The 17,500-nt window shown below is 35.4% G+C and overlaps 1 protein-coding gene across 2 annotated transcripts in view; it reads left to right on the forward strand.

Annotated features, from left to right (window-relative positions):
* The window catches only part of LOC115210820 (collagen alpha-4(VI) chain-like), a 163,451-nt gene that overhangs the window by 65,259 nt on the left and 80,692 nt on the right, over positions 1–17,500 (forward strand). For both annotated transcript variants that reach the window (XM_036502241.1, XM_029779568.2), the window contains exons 15-19: positions 1,617–1,903; positions 3,565–3,591; positions 9,313–9,420; positions 11,060–11,182; positions 16,818–16,841. In XM_036502241.1, coding sequence (XP_036358134.1) covers positions 1,617–1,903; positions 3,565–3,591; positions 9,313–9,420; positions 11,060–11,182; positions 16,818–16,841 — 569 coding nt within the window. The remainder of the gene's footprint in view (positions 1–1,616; positions 1,904–3,564; positions 3,592–9,312; positions 9,421–11,059; positions 11,183–16,817; positions 16,842–17,500) is intronic.

Below are 17,500 nucleotides of genomic sequence, written 5' to 3' on the forward strand. Positions count from 1 at the left end.
GCTGACCAAAATATTCTTATACGATGTGACAAATGGGTTTTATTTTTCGATAAAGTCCCCCTTGTGATGCACACACTTCTTCCACCAGTGTCGAAGTACCTGGATTCCACGGGCGAAGAAGCTTTCATCTCGTGGTTCAAAACAAGTCATCAACAGCAGATATGACGTCATCATACCTGCGAAACTGGTTCCCAGCCAATTTTTTTTCGATGCTGGGGAATAAATGATAATCAGATAGGGCGAAACCAATAGAATTGGGACGGAGATCAACTAGATCAAAGCCCCGGTCATGCTTAGCAACCACTAAAAGCAAAGATTTGTTTGATGGAGCATTGTCCCGATTAAACAAGACCCCTTTCGCCAGTTTTTCTGGGCATTTGGTCTTGATAGCCTATCGTTGACATAATACTTTCCATTGATGGTGTGATCCTTTTGAAGATAAACACACTGCCTTTTGAATCGTAAAACCTGTGCCCATCACACTTCCTATAGATGAAACGAGCCTGGTCTTCTTTGGATCAGTGAGGATGGGGCTTCTACTTTTTGGATTGTCTCTTTGTCTCTAGCTCGAAGTGAAGCCAGCACCCATCCCGGATTAGCAAACTTTCAAAGAAACCAGCTGGATTTGCCTCAAACAATGTCAGACTTTCCCATTATATGATCAGCCTGGTGCGTCTTTGACCAGATGTCAGAAGATGTGGCACCTACCAAGCAGAAACCTTCGTCAAGCCAAATTCATTGTACATAATATTCTCAACTCTCTCGCAGGATATACTAAAAGCATTGGCTATTTAATTATAGTCAATTGCCCTTTATCCGTCAGCGTGTGGTGAATACAATCAATGCTCGGTGGTGGCAGTTACAGTACGTCCAGACCTTGGGTTATCTTCAGGATTCTACCTCCTTACCTTCTTAAATTCTGCTGCCCACTTTCGCACAGTTGATTCCCTAATGTAGCAACCATGTTAGCATGAATATCCTTGGGAGCTAAACAGTTTTTTCTTCAGATACTTGATAACACCACAATGCCAAATTTTGTTCATTTTCAAGAGAAGTTGCTGCTTGTTTCTTATTAAGTCTTTCTTGAACTGTCAGATGTCAGTTTACCTGGATCAAAACGATGTAGTTACTAATAAGAAGAGTTTAAATTAATTCATTCAATATTTCACAGCTCTAGCATCACTCCTTCATAGTCAGCCCACCCTCGTACAGACGTATGATTTGTGTAAACTATACATAGATTTGTTTTTACTAAAAATACAGGCTTGAGTGTTACCCATGTTATGATTGATAGTATTCTTATAACATGGTTTTTTGGGGGTTTTTCTTTCCTTTATAATGTATCATAGTATTTTAATACTTTACAAGCAATTATTTTTTTATTCTGTGATACATGCTCGCATGCTATTTATTTTTTCTTCAATACCTCAACCCATCTTTACATATTATTTCATACTACAATTAAATTTTTCTCTACTAAATATCAATAAAATTTTCTTGTTCCCATACAGTTGCCGTTTTACATACCCTTCTGAGTGTCGTTTCTGAAAACTGTTTCTCTATATAAATTCAGTTTTACATTTATTTACCTCTTCTCTCTACTTTTTCATCGCTAGTTTCATGCATTACCACATGTTCACACGAGCTAGTGGCTTCCGAAAAGGTGTACCAAAGATTGCCATCGTTATCACCGATGGTATGTCCAATATAGGTTTGAACACAAAAGTAGAAGCAGATGCTGCCAAAAAGGAGAATATCACGATGTTTGCTATTGGAATTGGGGGAGCCGTAAACCAAAGAGAACTAAAGGATATTGCATCAAATCCTAATCTTGTCTTCAGTACGAAAGATTTCAAGAATTTAAATAAAATAGTGGACGGTTTAGTGAAGACAACCTGTAAAGGTAGGCATACAATATTTTATTTGAAACAATTAACTTGCTTGATAACGTTGTTCCCCTGCTACACCAATGAAGAGAATATTTTATTGAAATATAAAGAAACGTTAAAAATACAGTTCGCCTATATGTGTGAGACGCCAAGACACCTCACACTCGTTTAATTCAGTAGACTATAATTTACGTACTATGACTGTATAATACTCCCTCTGACTACAGTGGGAGCATTTTATCATTAACTAACTTTTTATGAGTTTGCAATACTAACTTTAATTATTTTATGGTTCCAGAACTATATCATTTCAAAAGCTTTCAAACCGAGGGCCTATTTAACATCTTCTTCAGTGACCATATTAAAATAACCATGATATAATAAAGCTTCTTAAGTACTTCTTAACGATATTTTGTGATATAATGTCAGATTTAGCCATGTCATTATCATCAGTTGGCGGTCGCAATGTTTTGGTAAGGAAACCGGATATTTTCAAGACAGTAAAGTGATAAGAAGCAGAAAATATAGCAGTTCGTATCCAGTGTTGTGGTGCAGCTTTGATCCAATAGATAATGGGATTTAGCATCACACGGTTTCTATTTTCTCTTCTTTTCAATTATTTTTTTTCGCAGAAATTGTTTTTGCGTGCAAAGTTAGTTCTAATTACTGCACCAAAATAACTCTTCATCATCATCATCCAACCATTATAAAAGTTTTGGAGTCATCAAATCTCAAGGGATAGAATAAGTTTATGTTTTAGTGGATGCATGTGTGTGAATGACTGTATCCCATGCAGGATGAATAGTGATGTGCCAGCCATGTAGTGCAGTTTAAATACGAGCAAATTTTTCAGATCCTTTTAGAGATGTATGAGTATTAAAATGGTGTAGGTGTAGTGTCGCCAGCATTTAGTCCACAGGTGTGAACTTTAACTTTACAAATTTAAACGAGCAAAAGTAATCATTAATTATTCTATGTTCCTACCTAGTACGCCTGTTCACAGCAGGTGACGTTTAGCCAGCTACGGTTAAACGTCTAACCAATGAACAATACTAGGATCGGAGAAATTCTAACCATAACGCATGTTAATTTCTTGCAAAAATAGACAGAATGCATGCTACAATTTCTTAGTTTTATTTCTTTGTAAATATTCGTATTTAGATTTCGGCAAAAGAAATCAATATCACCTATTTTTCTTAAATACCAAGTCAATTTCTTTTGACCTATACAAGTTTAGTATTTTGCGTAAATGAACACAACTGACTGAATATACTCCAGTATTATACTAGCACATTTTATTAACCTTCAAAGCTCAAAGGACAATTAAACAATGTCAAAGTTGGGTGTATTATAAACTCAAAACGTTCAAAGACTATATCTAAAGCAATAATTCTTGCAACCTCGCTACCCTTTTTCTCCAGTATCAGACAGCTTGCAATTTAAAATACTAATTTCTCTAACATATTTTTTTTAATTTTTGCAAATATTTTTGTTCATTTGCTCCTTTTATTTCCTATTGTACAATTTACCACTTATCGTTAGTTTTTTTTAATATATTTTGCCATTTACTCCTTATAGTAGTTAACAGAAAAAAATTACGCCATCCTCCATTTTGTCATGTATATGCTAATACCGTTCACATATAATAAACTTCCTTTCTTTTTCTCTTTCCAAGAAATCCCAATTGACAGCAAACCATTTGGTAAGTTAAAACTGTTAGTATTTATTTATTTATTCTGTGTTTTTTTATTGCGTTGGCAAACAAATATTCAACAAGACTTTAGTCGACGAAGTATAAGGTTATATTGATTAAATGATATAGAACTCTCGTGAAGGTTTCAGTTCTAAAACTAAATAAACAATCATTCGTAAAAACAATACATCTCATTTAGTATTTTCTAAGAATCCTTGCAATTTGCAATCAGAAATCCAGGAAACGGTAACTAGGAGTTATGTCTAAGAATAATACCGATATAGAAAAGTAATTAATTTTCCTCGTGTTTTTCTTTCTACTATGTAGTATTCGCAAATGGAAATGTCAATATATTGTAATGACAAATACAAGAATAACAGCAACAATAACAATAATAATAATAATAATAATAATAATAATAATAATATAATAATAATAATAATAATAATAATAACGATGATGATGATGATGATAATAATAATAATAATAATAATAATAATAATAATAATAATAATAATAATAATAATAATATAATAATAATAATAGCATCGTCCATATTGCATCATACAATGATTGCATGCATCATATCGCATCAAACATAAATCCTGTTGTGACACATTAATAACTGTAATTAAGAAAAGTTTGAAGCTGTCCAACATGTATGTGTCTGTGTATAAGCATACATGCATACACAGAATGCCTTTTCCATCTCAAAGAAAGCGTTGTAGTGAATCTTAGCAAATGTATGCCGATTGTTCATTTCTATACTTATTAAAGCAAAATGTCGTGAGCTAAAAATGACTTCGTTACTGATTTCTAGCTTTCTTTTCCGTTTGGAAAACGAAAAAGAAAAAAATCTTCGCTTCTTATTCCTTGTAACAAAAAGAAGTTGAAACTAGTATTTGATTACAACTGTCTTTTGGGAAGATGTAATAACATTGTATCACTGTTTATGTTTCAAATAGCAGGTATTTGCGAATATCTTCCTCAGTCATTCTTTTGAGTTATCAAACCATTTGGTATTTGATTGACTAAAGCCGTGTGTGTATATGTGTGTATGTGTAATGTTATAATAAAAACCACAAGTTTTGGTAAATACAAATACCCTAGGTTTCCTGGTCGCAACATTAATTTACTTCGCCATTTTTCAAGCTGAGAACAAGACCATTAACCAGTTGCTTTTTCAAGCAGATGACGATTAAATTAGGGGCGCTGATGAGGAAGAATCAAAAACGAAAAACACAATGGAGATAACCAGCTTCAAAAACGGTGAAATAAATTAGTGTTTCGAACAGGAAACCCTGGGTACCTGTATTTAACAAGATTTGTGTTTTTTATTATAACATTATCTTTACGTTCTTAGCCGATCGGGTGCTATTCTGCTTGTTGAAAACTTATCAAATAATATATACATATGTACTTATTGTATATTCTGGCTTTAGTGGGTAGATTATGCTTCGTTGGTGAGGATTAACCAAACCGAAATATCTCTGAAGTTGTCTTCTCACTGAAAAATATCTGCCTTACTCTCCATCGCAATCTATTTTTAAATGAATTCAAATAAATTTGAATTGCTCAACTATCTCATTTTTTACTAGAATTAATTATGACAATAATTATATATTTTCTTCTCCTCACAGGTGTATTTTTAATTAATTAAAATTTCTTATTTCATTACAATATACCACTGGTGTTTTCTCCTGCCAATTGGTATACTGGCTCTCAAATTGGTCAGCAGATATACTTGGACACTAAGTAAAGGACATCTTAAGCCTACCACTGTTTTGGTTTGTTCTTGAGGGTCCGATTTTTCTTTTTTTCCGTGATTAGAAGCCAGGTTTGCACTCTAAAAGCACAGAACCAAAATAAGACCAGCAAGGGATATCATCAGACACTCTGATATCCTGACAACCCACCACCTTAGATGTGTTTATCAAATCCAAAATATCTGAAAAAAAATACCTCAAAGCTTCTATTGGGTGCGCAAACGACTCTGTCAATAATAACTGTAATTAAGAAAAGTTTGAAGCTGTCCAACATGTATGTGTCTGTTATTTACTGTTATTCCTCTGTAAAAAAAATAGTTTCAATATCATCACTCAAATAATAGACCTGCCTTCAATAATTCTACAGTATTTATGTTACGGTACTACACTTTCATTCTAGTGGAATTTTCTATTCTATAAATACGTTTCTTTTCGATCAGACTATCTCGCTAGTCACAATGCACTTCCATTCTTCTTTTAATTGACTATTTTTCTTCCACACTCGGGCCCGAATTGATTGACTATGTCGTTTTTTCGGGCAACTGGGAAGTCATTCTAGTGATGTCTTTCGACCTTTTAGCTACCACTCGGCAACTGCCCCTATTCACCTGTTCTGTGTTACAATGAAACATGTCCGGTGCAACGAAACTTGGGCTTTGGATATTCTGCAATCAAATTGTTCACTCCATTCCCACTCTCGTATTCGTTTCAGTTATGCTTTCCCTCTAACTTCCTAGCAAGGATCTTTCCGCGATTCTTTATGTCATAGCCGGTCACTGTACTTCTTTCCCATAACCCATGTTTCATTTGCATATAAGTATGCAGATAGAACAGAGTTATTGAAGAGACTGGTTCATAATTTCTTTTCCGGCCCTGCTTTGAGCGAATGCCTTCTATCCTACTCTTGCTGTGCATGAGATTTCAGCCATCCTATCTGGGTATGTGTTTATTGTAGTCGTAACTTTTCGTAATCCATCAACTCTATTCCACTCTTTTCCAAGTATAACAGTTCCAGTATCCGTAGTTTGCCATATCTTGCTACATGTACCTACAACAATATATAACCCCTAATACTTCCACGGTAAATATTTAGTTGACAATATCATTTAGTATCTCCTTTAAGACCAATTATTTATGGGTCATCGATATTACCTAATATATATATATTATATATATATATATATATATATATATATTATATATATATATATATATATACATATATATATATATATATATGGGAGTATAACTCCAAACTTACAGGGAAAATTTCAATATAGTATTAAATCAAATTTCACAATATAAATATATAATATATATAAATTAGAGAAAAACCACTATTATGTAATTAAATAATAAGGGTAGAAATTGATATTAATCAATTAAAAGCAGTGGCTTAGCATATTTAACAAATCCGTAGTTTAAAAATTGTGTTACATGCAAAATTGAGTGGAATGACCACTAAAGTGGACACCTAATATGCTAAACATAGACGTCAAATCGCCATTACCACGAAGAGTGTGTTCTCAAGAAAATTCTCATCAAAACGCGAAAATGTAAAAAAGGAACAAGACAAATGAAAATAGACGAAATAAAAAACGATTACCTACATACCATGGTTTCACTTGTTAATATCTACGTATATAAACACACAGACATCTGCAAGATCGTCAGCGTAGTCTGTCGCTTACAAAGCAAAAATTCCAGAACTTGATACAAAACGCTCAACCGAAATAGAGCATGTATTTGCTGCGTGTTTGCATAAGTAGATATTAACAAATGAAACTATGGCACGTAGGTAATCGTTTTTTATTTCGTCTATTTTCATTTGTCTTGCTCATTCTTACATTTTGGCGTTTTGCTGAGATTTTTCTTGAGAAAATGGTAGTAATGGTAACTTTAGTGGTCATTTCCCTTAATTTTGTTTGTATATATATATATATATATATATATAGAGAGAGAGAGAGAGAGAGAGAGAGAGAGTTAATCCAAACATGAAAACACAAAGAGGAAACACAACAACGCGAGGACGTGGAACAAATATAGTATTATTGGACGCTCAGGAAGGAAGGAAAGAAGGAGGGTTTAACGTTTCAAGCGGAGCTCTTCGTCAGAAACATAGGAAAAGGAAAGATCTAGAGAAGGGAAGACGGAGGGAAAAAATTGCCAACGGTACACACGCGGTCACATTTTGAATATATATATATAATTTTATATATCACCGTGATCACCGTGACCGACCAGGCCATCAGATGTTGTTACACATCGCTGGTCACAATGCGCTTCGCATTGTTTTAGCCTTCAAATGATGCCACCCCGTTGGCTTAGCGAGCAGGCCAACAGAAGAAAGAGTGAGAGAAAGTTGTGGCGAAAGAGTACAGCAGGGATCGCCCCCCCCCTGCCGGAGCCTCGTGGAGCTTTAGGTGTTTTCGCTCAATAAACACTCACAACACCCGGTCTGGGAATCGAAACCGCGATCCTACGACCGCGAGTCCGCTGCCCTAACCACTAGGCCATTGCGCCTCCATAATTATATATATAAATTTACTTTACCACACACCGAACTTTTAGAAATAGCACTTCTCGTTTAATACGTGTTATAAATGACTTCTAAATGTCTCTTTTATAAACTCAACCATTTATTATATTTATATGAAATCGCTTCTATCAGCTTTCCGCTTAATTGACTCTATTAACCTTATAATCTTGTGCGTGCTAAAGTTTTAGAAGACATATGTGAATAGAGAGCAGTTTGCTAGTGGGATTTATACAAAAAGTTGTGAGTAGTGAAGAATAAGAAGTAAGTTTCTAGGAGGCCGCTATTGCAAGTTAGCTTTAATTACCTTGCAACGATCACACAATGTTATCCACTTCTATATATCTGTTATTAAGATGTAGCGAATTCTTACAGAAGAATAAAGTGTAAAAGTAGCAAAACCTTCTACACTTGTTGCAAGAAAATTTCCATCCCTTACACCAGTAGTTCCTAACCTTTTCACAGTGGTTCCCCGCAGAACTTCGCAACCCTTTTACTTAAATACATTTCCCATGGACCACTTTTAATGTACCTATTCTTATATATATGGAATTTTGAATTTAGTTCACGGACCCCGCCCCCGTACTACCCTTGCAGACCACCAGGGGTCCGCAGACACCAGATTGGGAACCACTGCCTTACAATGTTTACGAAAAGCAACAATTACACATCCTCAGTCACAAATAAAATATGATTTTTTTTCTTCTGCAAAGGAACTATAAAACGAAGTCAATTGTGATTATAGTTAGAATATTGACTCAATAATCACAAAGCCAAAACTTAGTTTAGAGGAATTTTAAAATGTTTGAACTTCCCTTATATTTAATATTCGATGTTTAATCCTGACTTATACATACATACGTCATCATATATGTATGTCATTATATATATATATATATATATATATATATAGTTAATCCAAACATGAAAACACAAAGAGAAAACACAACAACGCGAGGACGTGGAACAAATATAGTATTATTGGATGCTCAGGAAGGAAGGGAAGAAGGAGGGTTTTACGTCTCGAGCGGAACTCTTCGTCAGAAACATAGGGAAAGGAAAGATCCAGAGAAGGGAAGACAGAGGGAAAAAAATCGCCAACGGTACACACGCGGTCACATATATATATATATATTCAGAAGTGAATATTCATATAGATAATATTTTTGTTATTATTATCTGCGGTAAATATAAATAGTTGGTAATAGCAGGTAGTCGACATGTGTGCCCTTATAATAAATATATCACCGTGATCACCGTGACCGACCAGGCTATCATATGTTGCTACACATCGCTGGTCACAATGCGTTTCGCATTGTTTTTTATTATTTATTATTATTTATTTATTATTTATGTATTATTTATTATTATTAAAAACAATAATAAATATATATGAATATTAATATGCACACATATGTCATTTTACAGTCTGCAAAGATAAGCTTGCTTCATGTGCCTCATTCGGTATGAAAATATGTGATGGTTACCAGCGTTGGTCACGTGATTTCTGTCCAAAATATTGCGGAGTGTGTTTTGGTGAGTAGAATCATATTATTCTTTTCATTCATTCCTCATAAGGAGTTTATTATATTTGCAAATTTATTTCTTAATTTGTACAAAATGTCAGATTGTATAGATATGCAGGCGTGCGGTATGAGTGCGATTGCATACTCAAAGAGATAGATAGATAGAGAAAGAGAGAGAGAGAGAAGAAAATGTGCTAAAATCTCGTGTTGGTTTCGAACGTCGTACCTACTGTAATCAGCAGTTTTCTAATCACTACCCCAAAGCTACGTCAAGACTTGTCTTTTTTTAGTAGAGGTAAATCAAGTAGCAACAATTAGATACTACCGACGTGGCAATGCAGATATTAGTATGCGTATGCGTGCGTGTGTGTGTGTGTGTGTGTAATATTCTTTTCTACTCTAGGCACAAGGCCCGAAGTTTTGTGGGAGGGAGCCAGTCTATTTGATCGATCCCTGTACGCAACTGGTACTTAAGTTATCGACCGTCCGAGAGGATGAAAAGCAAGGTCGACCTCGGCGGAATTTGAACTCAGAATGTAAAGACAGACGAAATGCAGTGAAGCATCTCGCCCGGTATGCTAACATTTCTGCCAGCTTGCTGCCTTCGTGCATATATAATGTTGATAATAAGGAGAATGTGTTGAGAAAAGCAGCTCATCGATGAATATAATGGTCTACTACTACTACTACTACTACTACTACTACTACTACTACTACTACTACCAAGCATAATTCAAACTAATACCGGAGGAGGATTCCTCTTCGAATAATGTCATACTTATATACCCTGAAGAAATCGTACTAATAATGCTTAAATCACTGCATATAAATATGCAACAACATGCAGTTAATGCGATCGAAACACGTGTCGGAGAAGTATTATGAATAAACTAACAGGAAATAAACATAAAGTTTGCATGATCAAATCCTTATTCTCTTTAATATCAATATTGTACTTTAGCCTCTAAGTAGCCAAGTAATAAACTGTAACATTGGATGCGGGTTAAAGGAAGTTTACCCCGCTCCCCAAAAAAATGTACCATCTTGGCAACATAGAGAATTTCGGTATCTGTCTGGATATTATATCCTTAGTTTGTGTTTGTGTGTGTGTGTGTGTGTCTTCAATAACGAATTAAAAGCAGCGCTAGTGATGTAAACATTATCGAACGCACTTACTCGGTGCATGCCTTTTCTTTGCTCGTCGAGATCGCACCCAGTGCTAACAGTGGAGTCATCCCCAAGCGCTATATCGTAGCAATTCCGGTGAACCCTCAGCAAAAAGTCCCAAATTTCATTTACTTTGCTTTGTGGGAAGGGCTGTTTGGAACGCGGAGTAGATGAAGCAGGGATAACTGATGAAGGGGAATATTTTATATGCTGCATGTATCGTTTCTTTGTTTTTTTCGTTGTTTGAAAAAAAGTTCGTTTTATATGTTTTTGCTTTTAAGTTTTCGTTTCTCATTGTGTTCAATATATATATATATATATATATACATATATATAGAAATATATACATATATATATACATATATATATATATATATATATATATATATATATAATATATATATATATATATATATATATATAATATATATGTATATATATCAAGGCTTGCAGACTTGAATGTTTCTCTTTCCATTTCTCAGATCCGCCAAACTGTGTTGATGAAGCTCCATCTTGTGCAAAACTTGGAACGGAAAATTGTGTAGAATATCCTGCTTGGTCACGTGAAAACTGTGCTCGTTTCTGTGGATTTTGTGGTGCTGGTGGTTTGTATTAAAATTATTTATAACTTGATTTCTACCTTATTCCCTTTGTACGTAAAAAAAAATAAAACAATATGTCACATATCAGTGTAAACAAACAATATTTCTAAAAAGAGAATTGAAGAAATTTTATGCGTCGAATCAGCAATGATAGATTAATTTAATACCCTACAGGCGCAGTAAGGACTGTTGATTGATAATATTAAACATTTCTGTACACACAAACGTAGAATGAACTCCACTACAAAAGTATACACACACACACATGCATATATATATGTAAGCAGAGTTAGTGGCTATAATAACCAACTAAGGTATAAGATATCCGTATATACTTTCAGTATCCATTACCCATGTCATCTCTGGGCATGAATGAGTATGCAGGCACACTATGCTCGTAGAGTACAGGTAACAACAGAATAAACAAAGGTTTATCAGGAAACAAATATAAATAATCAGAGGATGGAGAAAACGTCAGATCATCATTTGTATTAAATAATAAGCTATAAATTTGGTCCAGTTGATGTGCTGAAGTTTTCTCCATTCACTGATGTTTATATATATATATATATATATATGTGTGTGTGTATGTGTGTGTGTGTGTGTGTGTGTGTGTGTGTGTGTCACTTTTGAAAGATATCTCAAGAGATTTTGTATAGAAATTACAGTCAGCACGAAATGTAATTTTCAGTGGTGGCTATAATTTCTTTAGAAACTCTGTAGAAACCCTGTACTTTTCGGTGATAAATTAATATACTTGGTTTTGTCTGAACGCTGGTATAAACCGGTGAGCTTGGATGCTCGCATCCCTTAAGGGGCTTTAGTTTATCAAGTAATCAAATATTATATATATATATATAATATATATATATATATATATATATATATATAATATTTGATTACTTAATAAACTAAAGCCCCTTAAGGGATGCGAGCATCCAAGCTCACCGGTTTATACCAGCGTTCAGACAAAACCAAGTATATTAATTTATCACCGAAAAGTACAGGTATTTAAATAAACCTTTTTAAATAAGAAAATGAAGTAAATGGATAAAAAAGTACGTACAGATGTTTATATTTAAAGACATTCAAATTCATGCATAGAAATTCCTACCTACAGCTGTTTCCATATAAAATTCTTTAATTGTGTATGGAAACAGCTGTAGGTAGGAATTTCTATGTATGAATTTGAATGTCTTTAAATATAAACAACAGTACGTAAATTTGTATCCATTTACTTCATTTTCTTATTTTAAAAGGTGCATATATATATATATATATAGGGAAAGTGGCTCAGTGGTTAGAGAATCGGGCTTACAATTGTGATGGTCTGAGTTCGATTCCCGCACTCGGCTGTGCATTGTGTTCTTGAGCAAGGTACTCTTTATTTCACGTTGCACCAGTTCACTCAGTTGTAGAAATGAGTTGCGTTGTCCCTGGTGCTAACCTACATCGTCCTTTCCCTTTGACAACACCGGTGGTGTGGAGACTGGCATGCATGAACAACTACTGGTCTTCTACAAAGTACCTTGCTCGGACCTGTGCCTCGGAGGGGGACTTTTAGGTGCAATCCTAAACACATTCGTAACCGAAGAGGTTCTTTACTTTATATATACGTATATACAGAATCACGTGGCTTTCACAGAAAGCTCATCTAACTGACTTGGCTAACTCATTACATAGTAATCTAATACAGGGGAGTATAGCGTAGAGTTCCATGCATCTGTAATCCAGAAGATTCGATCGACGAAATTATTTCATGAGTATATAAACCTTAAAAGTCAGGAGGTGTGGAAGGTGAATATATTTATTTAACCACTTTATATCTTTAATATTACTGTCGTTTCGCATCTCTCTTCACATAATAATTTCAGTGTATAATAAATTATATTTTACATGCCTGTGTTAATGTGCATGCTATGCATTATACAGTACAATTGTATATTTAGAATCAATGCAAATAAAGAAAGCCAGCTCGTCAGATCACCAGAACATGTTTACACAAACGATTCTCCTCCTGACATTTTATGATTTGTGTGTGTGTGCGCGTATGTATGTGTGTGTGCGTGCGTGTGAAGGTGCCTAGTGTTGAGGGTATTGCCCTAATGCCCGTTAGATCATGGGTTCGATTCCCGGAACGTGCGGCACGTTGTGTTCTTGAGCAAAGCACTTTGTACCACGTTGTTGCTGCTCACTCAGTTGTTAACGAGTGGCCCTCTGACAGAAAAGTCTCCCAATCACTTGACCTGCCCCTGACCCATGCAACAGGACTTCGTCATTCGAACGCTAAATCAATGGAACGCACATTGTGACAAGCGTTATATAACATCCGATAGTCAAGTCGACACCGTAATATGTGTACTCACACACACACACACACATACATACACACCCATATATGCATATTAAAATAATCACTTCTTAGTTCCATGCTTAATTTTGTCTACGCTACAGCGCTTGCAGTGTAGATGATAGAGAGAGAGGGGGGAGAGAGTAAGAGAGAGAGAGTGATAAAGAGGTAGATAGATAGATAGGTAGGTAGGTAGGTAGGTAGGTAGAAAAGAGGCAGACAGTGTTTGCTATGATGTCTTGAGGTGAGCATCGTTATTTTTATCCCAGATAAATTTAATATAGTGTGAATATATTTAATACGGTTTTATAAAATATTAACTGTTGACACCTTTTTACTGTCACATAAATAAAGAATAATGACCACTAACGGTGACCTTCAATGGTCTACAGCAGTGCAACGTTCTCCATAACTATGGGCTAAATTGTTTTAATGAAGTAGTGAATAAAATGTTGCTTTTAATTCTCTTTATCCACCTGTGCTTCTGACGTCTTATATATTTAGGTGTCCAACGGTGTAATGTTGTATAGATAGACAGATAGACAGACAGACAGACAGACAGATACATACATACATACATACATACATACATACATACATACATACATACACACACACATACATGTGTCTACAGAGAAAGAGATGGACATGGTCAGCTCTGTATAATGTGGATATATACATATGTTCTTGCATGAATGTGTATATAATATATAGGCGCAGGAGTGGCTATATAGCGTAGAGGTGGTTGTTTATAGGCGCAGAAGTGGCTGCGTGGTAAGTAGCTTGCTTACCAGCCACATGGTTCCGAGTTCAGTCCCACTGCGTGGCACCTTGGGCAAGTGTCTTCTACTATAGCCTCGGACCGACCAAAGCCTTGTGAGTGGATTTGGTAGGCGGAAATTGAAAGAAACCCGTCGAGTATATGTATATATATATATATATATATATATATATATATATATATATATTAATAGTTATCGCCAAGCTAACATCGCAGTCCAGAAAAATAGGACGAATGCTGCCGTTGATTAGCTCCAAGAGGTCATCGCCTCTAGCTAGCAATGTGACACACGAACCTGTGTCCGTTATAACCTTCGAACAGGGGAGCTCAGAAGCTTCTCCTTGCTTGTCTGGCATCCACAGACTAGTTTCGAGGTGGTTGCCTCTTATCAATGTGGAGTAGCCGAACCCTGCAGGCGTCACCGCTAACCGACTGTTCGAAGGATTATTTACCTAAATTTAGTGGAATACATCCACAGGTCTTCAAAAATAGAAATATCATTATTTCTAATTCTCTCTAAAGGAGACTACGGCAGTGGTACTGGATATTAATAGTTATTGCCAAGCTAACATGGATGCCAGACCAGCAAGGGAAAGCTGCTGACCTCCCCTGTTCGAAGGTTATAATGGACACAGGTTTGTGTGTCACATAGCTAGCTAGAGGCGGTGGCCTCTTGGAGCTAATCGATGGCAGCATTCGTCCTATTTTTCTGGACTGCCATGTTAGCTTGGAAAAAAGACTGTCCTGAAATAAACTTAGAAAATCCCTATGTTATGGAATACATTCATAAACACCAACTCAAGGAATACTGGTGGAATATTCCCATCAGAACTTCCTTCAAATGTAAGCATAACAGGCCGGATATTGTTGTTTGGAAAAGATGGCAAAAGTATGTACCATCGTAGAGGTTAGCTGTCCTGCAGATATAAATATCTCTTTGAAAATCAAAGAAAAAGAGGCTATTTATAGACAAGTGCTTCGAAACCTCCAGCTTCTATATCCAGACTATGAATTCATATTCATACCAATAATAATTGGAGCACTAGGTTTTGTTAGTAAATGCTTGAAGGAGAATCTGAATGAACTGGAATTTTCAGAAAGAGAATTTGACCGGCTGATTCGTACATTATAAGTGCAATCTGTGAGTGGAACAGTAAAAATGTGCGAGACTGTTCTTAAGTTCCAAATGTGAATTTATCTTTGTTAACTACATCCCAAAGATGGAGCCTTGTATGTTTGTTGGAAACCAGCTCCCTACTGAGTGGAAGATTTATAGTAATTAAAAAATAGAAGAGACATACATATAGCTACATAGTACCTAGATGTGAAATAGCCTTGTCTGTGTGATGCAGATAAATGAATACATGTATGTGCGTGTATAGCTAGCTAGCTAGATACATACATACATACATACATACATACATACAAACATACACACACACACACACACATACATACATACATACATACATACATACATACATACATACATACATACACACACACACACACACACATACATACATACATACATACATACATACATACATACATACATACATACATACATACATACATACATACATACATACATGAATTCATACGTACAGTATAAGATAAACTGTGGTATAGCTGTGTGGCTACATACAGATACATATTCGTGTGTGTGTGTGTGTGTGTGTGTGTGTTTGTGTGCACGTGTTTGCGGATCCCTGTCGGTCTTTATGTTTATGCTATCAAAACCTGCTGTCACAATTACCAAATGGCAATTAGAATCAGTTACTCATGATATCGTGAATCTCGCTCGTGAATCAGGAGTTCTTCAAAGCTGACATGCTATTAAGGAAAGTGACAGGCACACAGCATGTGTTTTTGCATCAATAAGCGTCATCAGCACGGTGACACTTCTTACAATATCCAACAATAAAGGGAAATATTGAAAAAGAGTAAAAGGCAATTATGACCAAAGTGATAAGCACAAATGAAATATAAATGAGCTATGAAAAATAACTCGACGTGGTATAAAAATGTGTTCTTGTGTGAGTGTATATGATATATATTATATCCTAGATTCAACGCAATAACATATTCATTTTCAATACGTTCTGGCAGAAAGGGCCTGAAAACAACACAAGTCAGATACTCACGGTTCGAATTTGCAAGAACGCATTGAAATTAAACGCATAAAAATGTTTTTGTTTTTTATTGTGCGTGTTGTGCGTGTGTGCGTGCGAGCACGTGTGTGTACACGGGCGTGTGTGCAAGTGAATATATATATATATATATATATGCATGTATGTATGTATATGTGTGCGTATGAATTCTATTTTATTTTACATAGATAATAGATGTAGTAATTCGGCATTAGTAGAAAGGTGTGAGTTCTGACACTTGCCCTGCATGTCAAACTAGATGGGTTGGGTAGATACATTATCTTCTCACATTTTTTTACCTTTATGCTTCGCTGCTATGACATTCAAATTTACTTCTACTTTCTCTCTTTGCAGGAAATCGAACAATTGGTGATAGAGGTAAGTTAAACAAGGAAATTGTCAAAGTTCTCTCCCTTGTTTCTTTTGAAAGTAATGTTTATTATCGCTATTGGCTATTGGCTCCCATTCCTATCACGTTTGAATATCAATTGCTTAAATATTATTTTCGTCACATCATATAAGTTATGGTCGCCTGTGAAGATATTTTTTCTTTGAAGAAGAAATTTTCCAGTGTCATTGTCTTAGCATATGTCTGATGAGGCACGAGAAAGAATGGGGGGATTATTATTTATACCGAAGGGAAGAATGATTCATAGGTTTTTAATTTTGAATAGACTTCGAAACGAGGATAACTAATTAGATTTATTCATAATGTTTTAGATTGGAAAATCACAATGTTTAGCGTTGATCTACATAGGATATAATTGAAGAGTATGCCGTGGTCTCATATCGTCACACTCTCATAATTTATCGAGGAGGACAGTGGACACAAAGAGGAAGAGAGTCGGTTAGTGGGTTGTACACCAACTTCTACGACCACCACTCAGAATCTTTTTCTCAGGTTTAGATTATCTGAACTCAGTGCGTTGTATGTGTGGGAGGGTATTTATGTATGGTCAATGAGAAGGGTACTATGTGCGTCGGGGAGGTATGTAGTGTATTAAAATGGAACAACAAAAATGGTTGACGGAAATGGC

This window comes from Octopus sinensis, linkage group LG4, assembly GCF_006345805.1.
Source record: "Octopus sinensis linkage group LG4, ASM634580v1, whole genome shotgun sequence".
Lineage (NCBI taxonomy): Eukaryota > Metazoa > Mollusca > Cephalopoda > Octopoda > Octopodidae > Octopus > Octopus sinensis.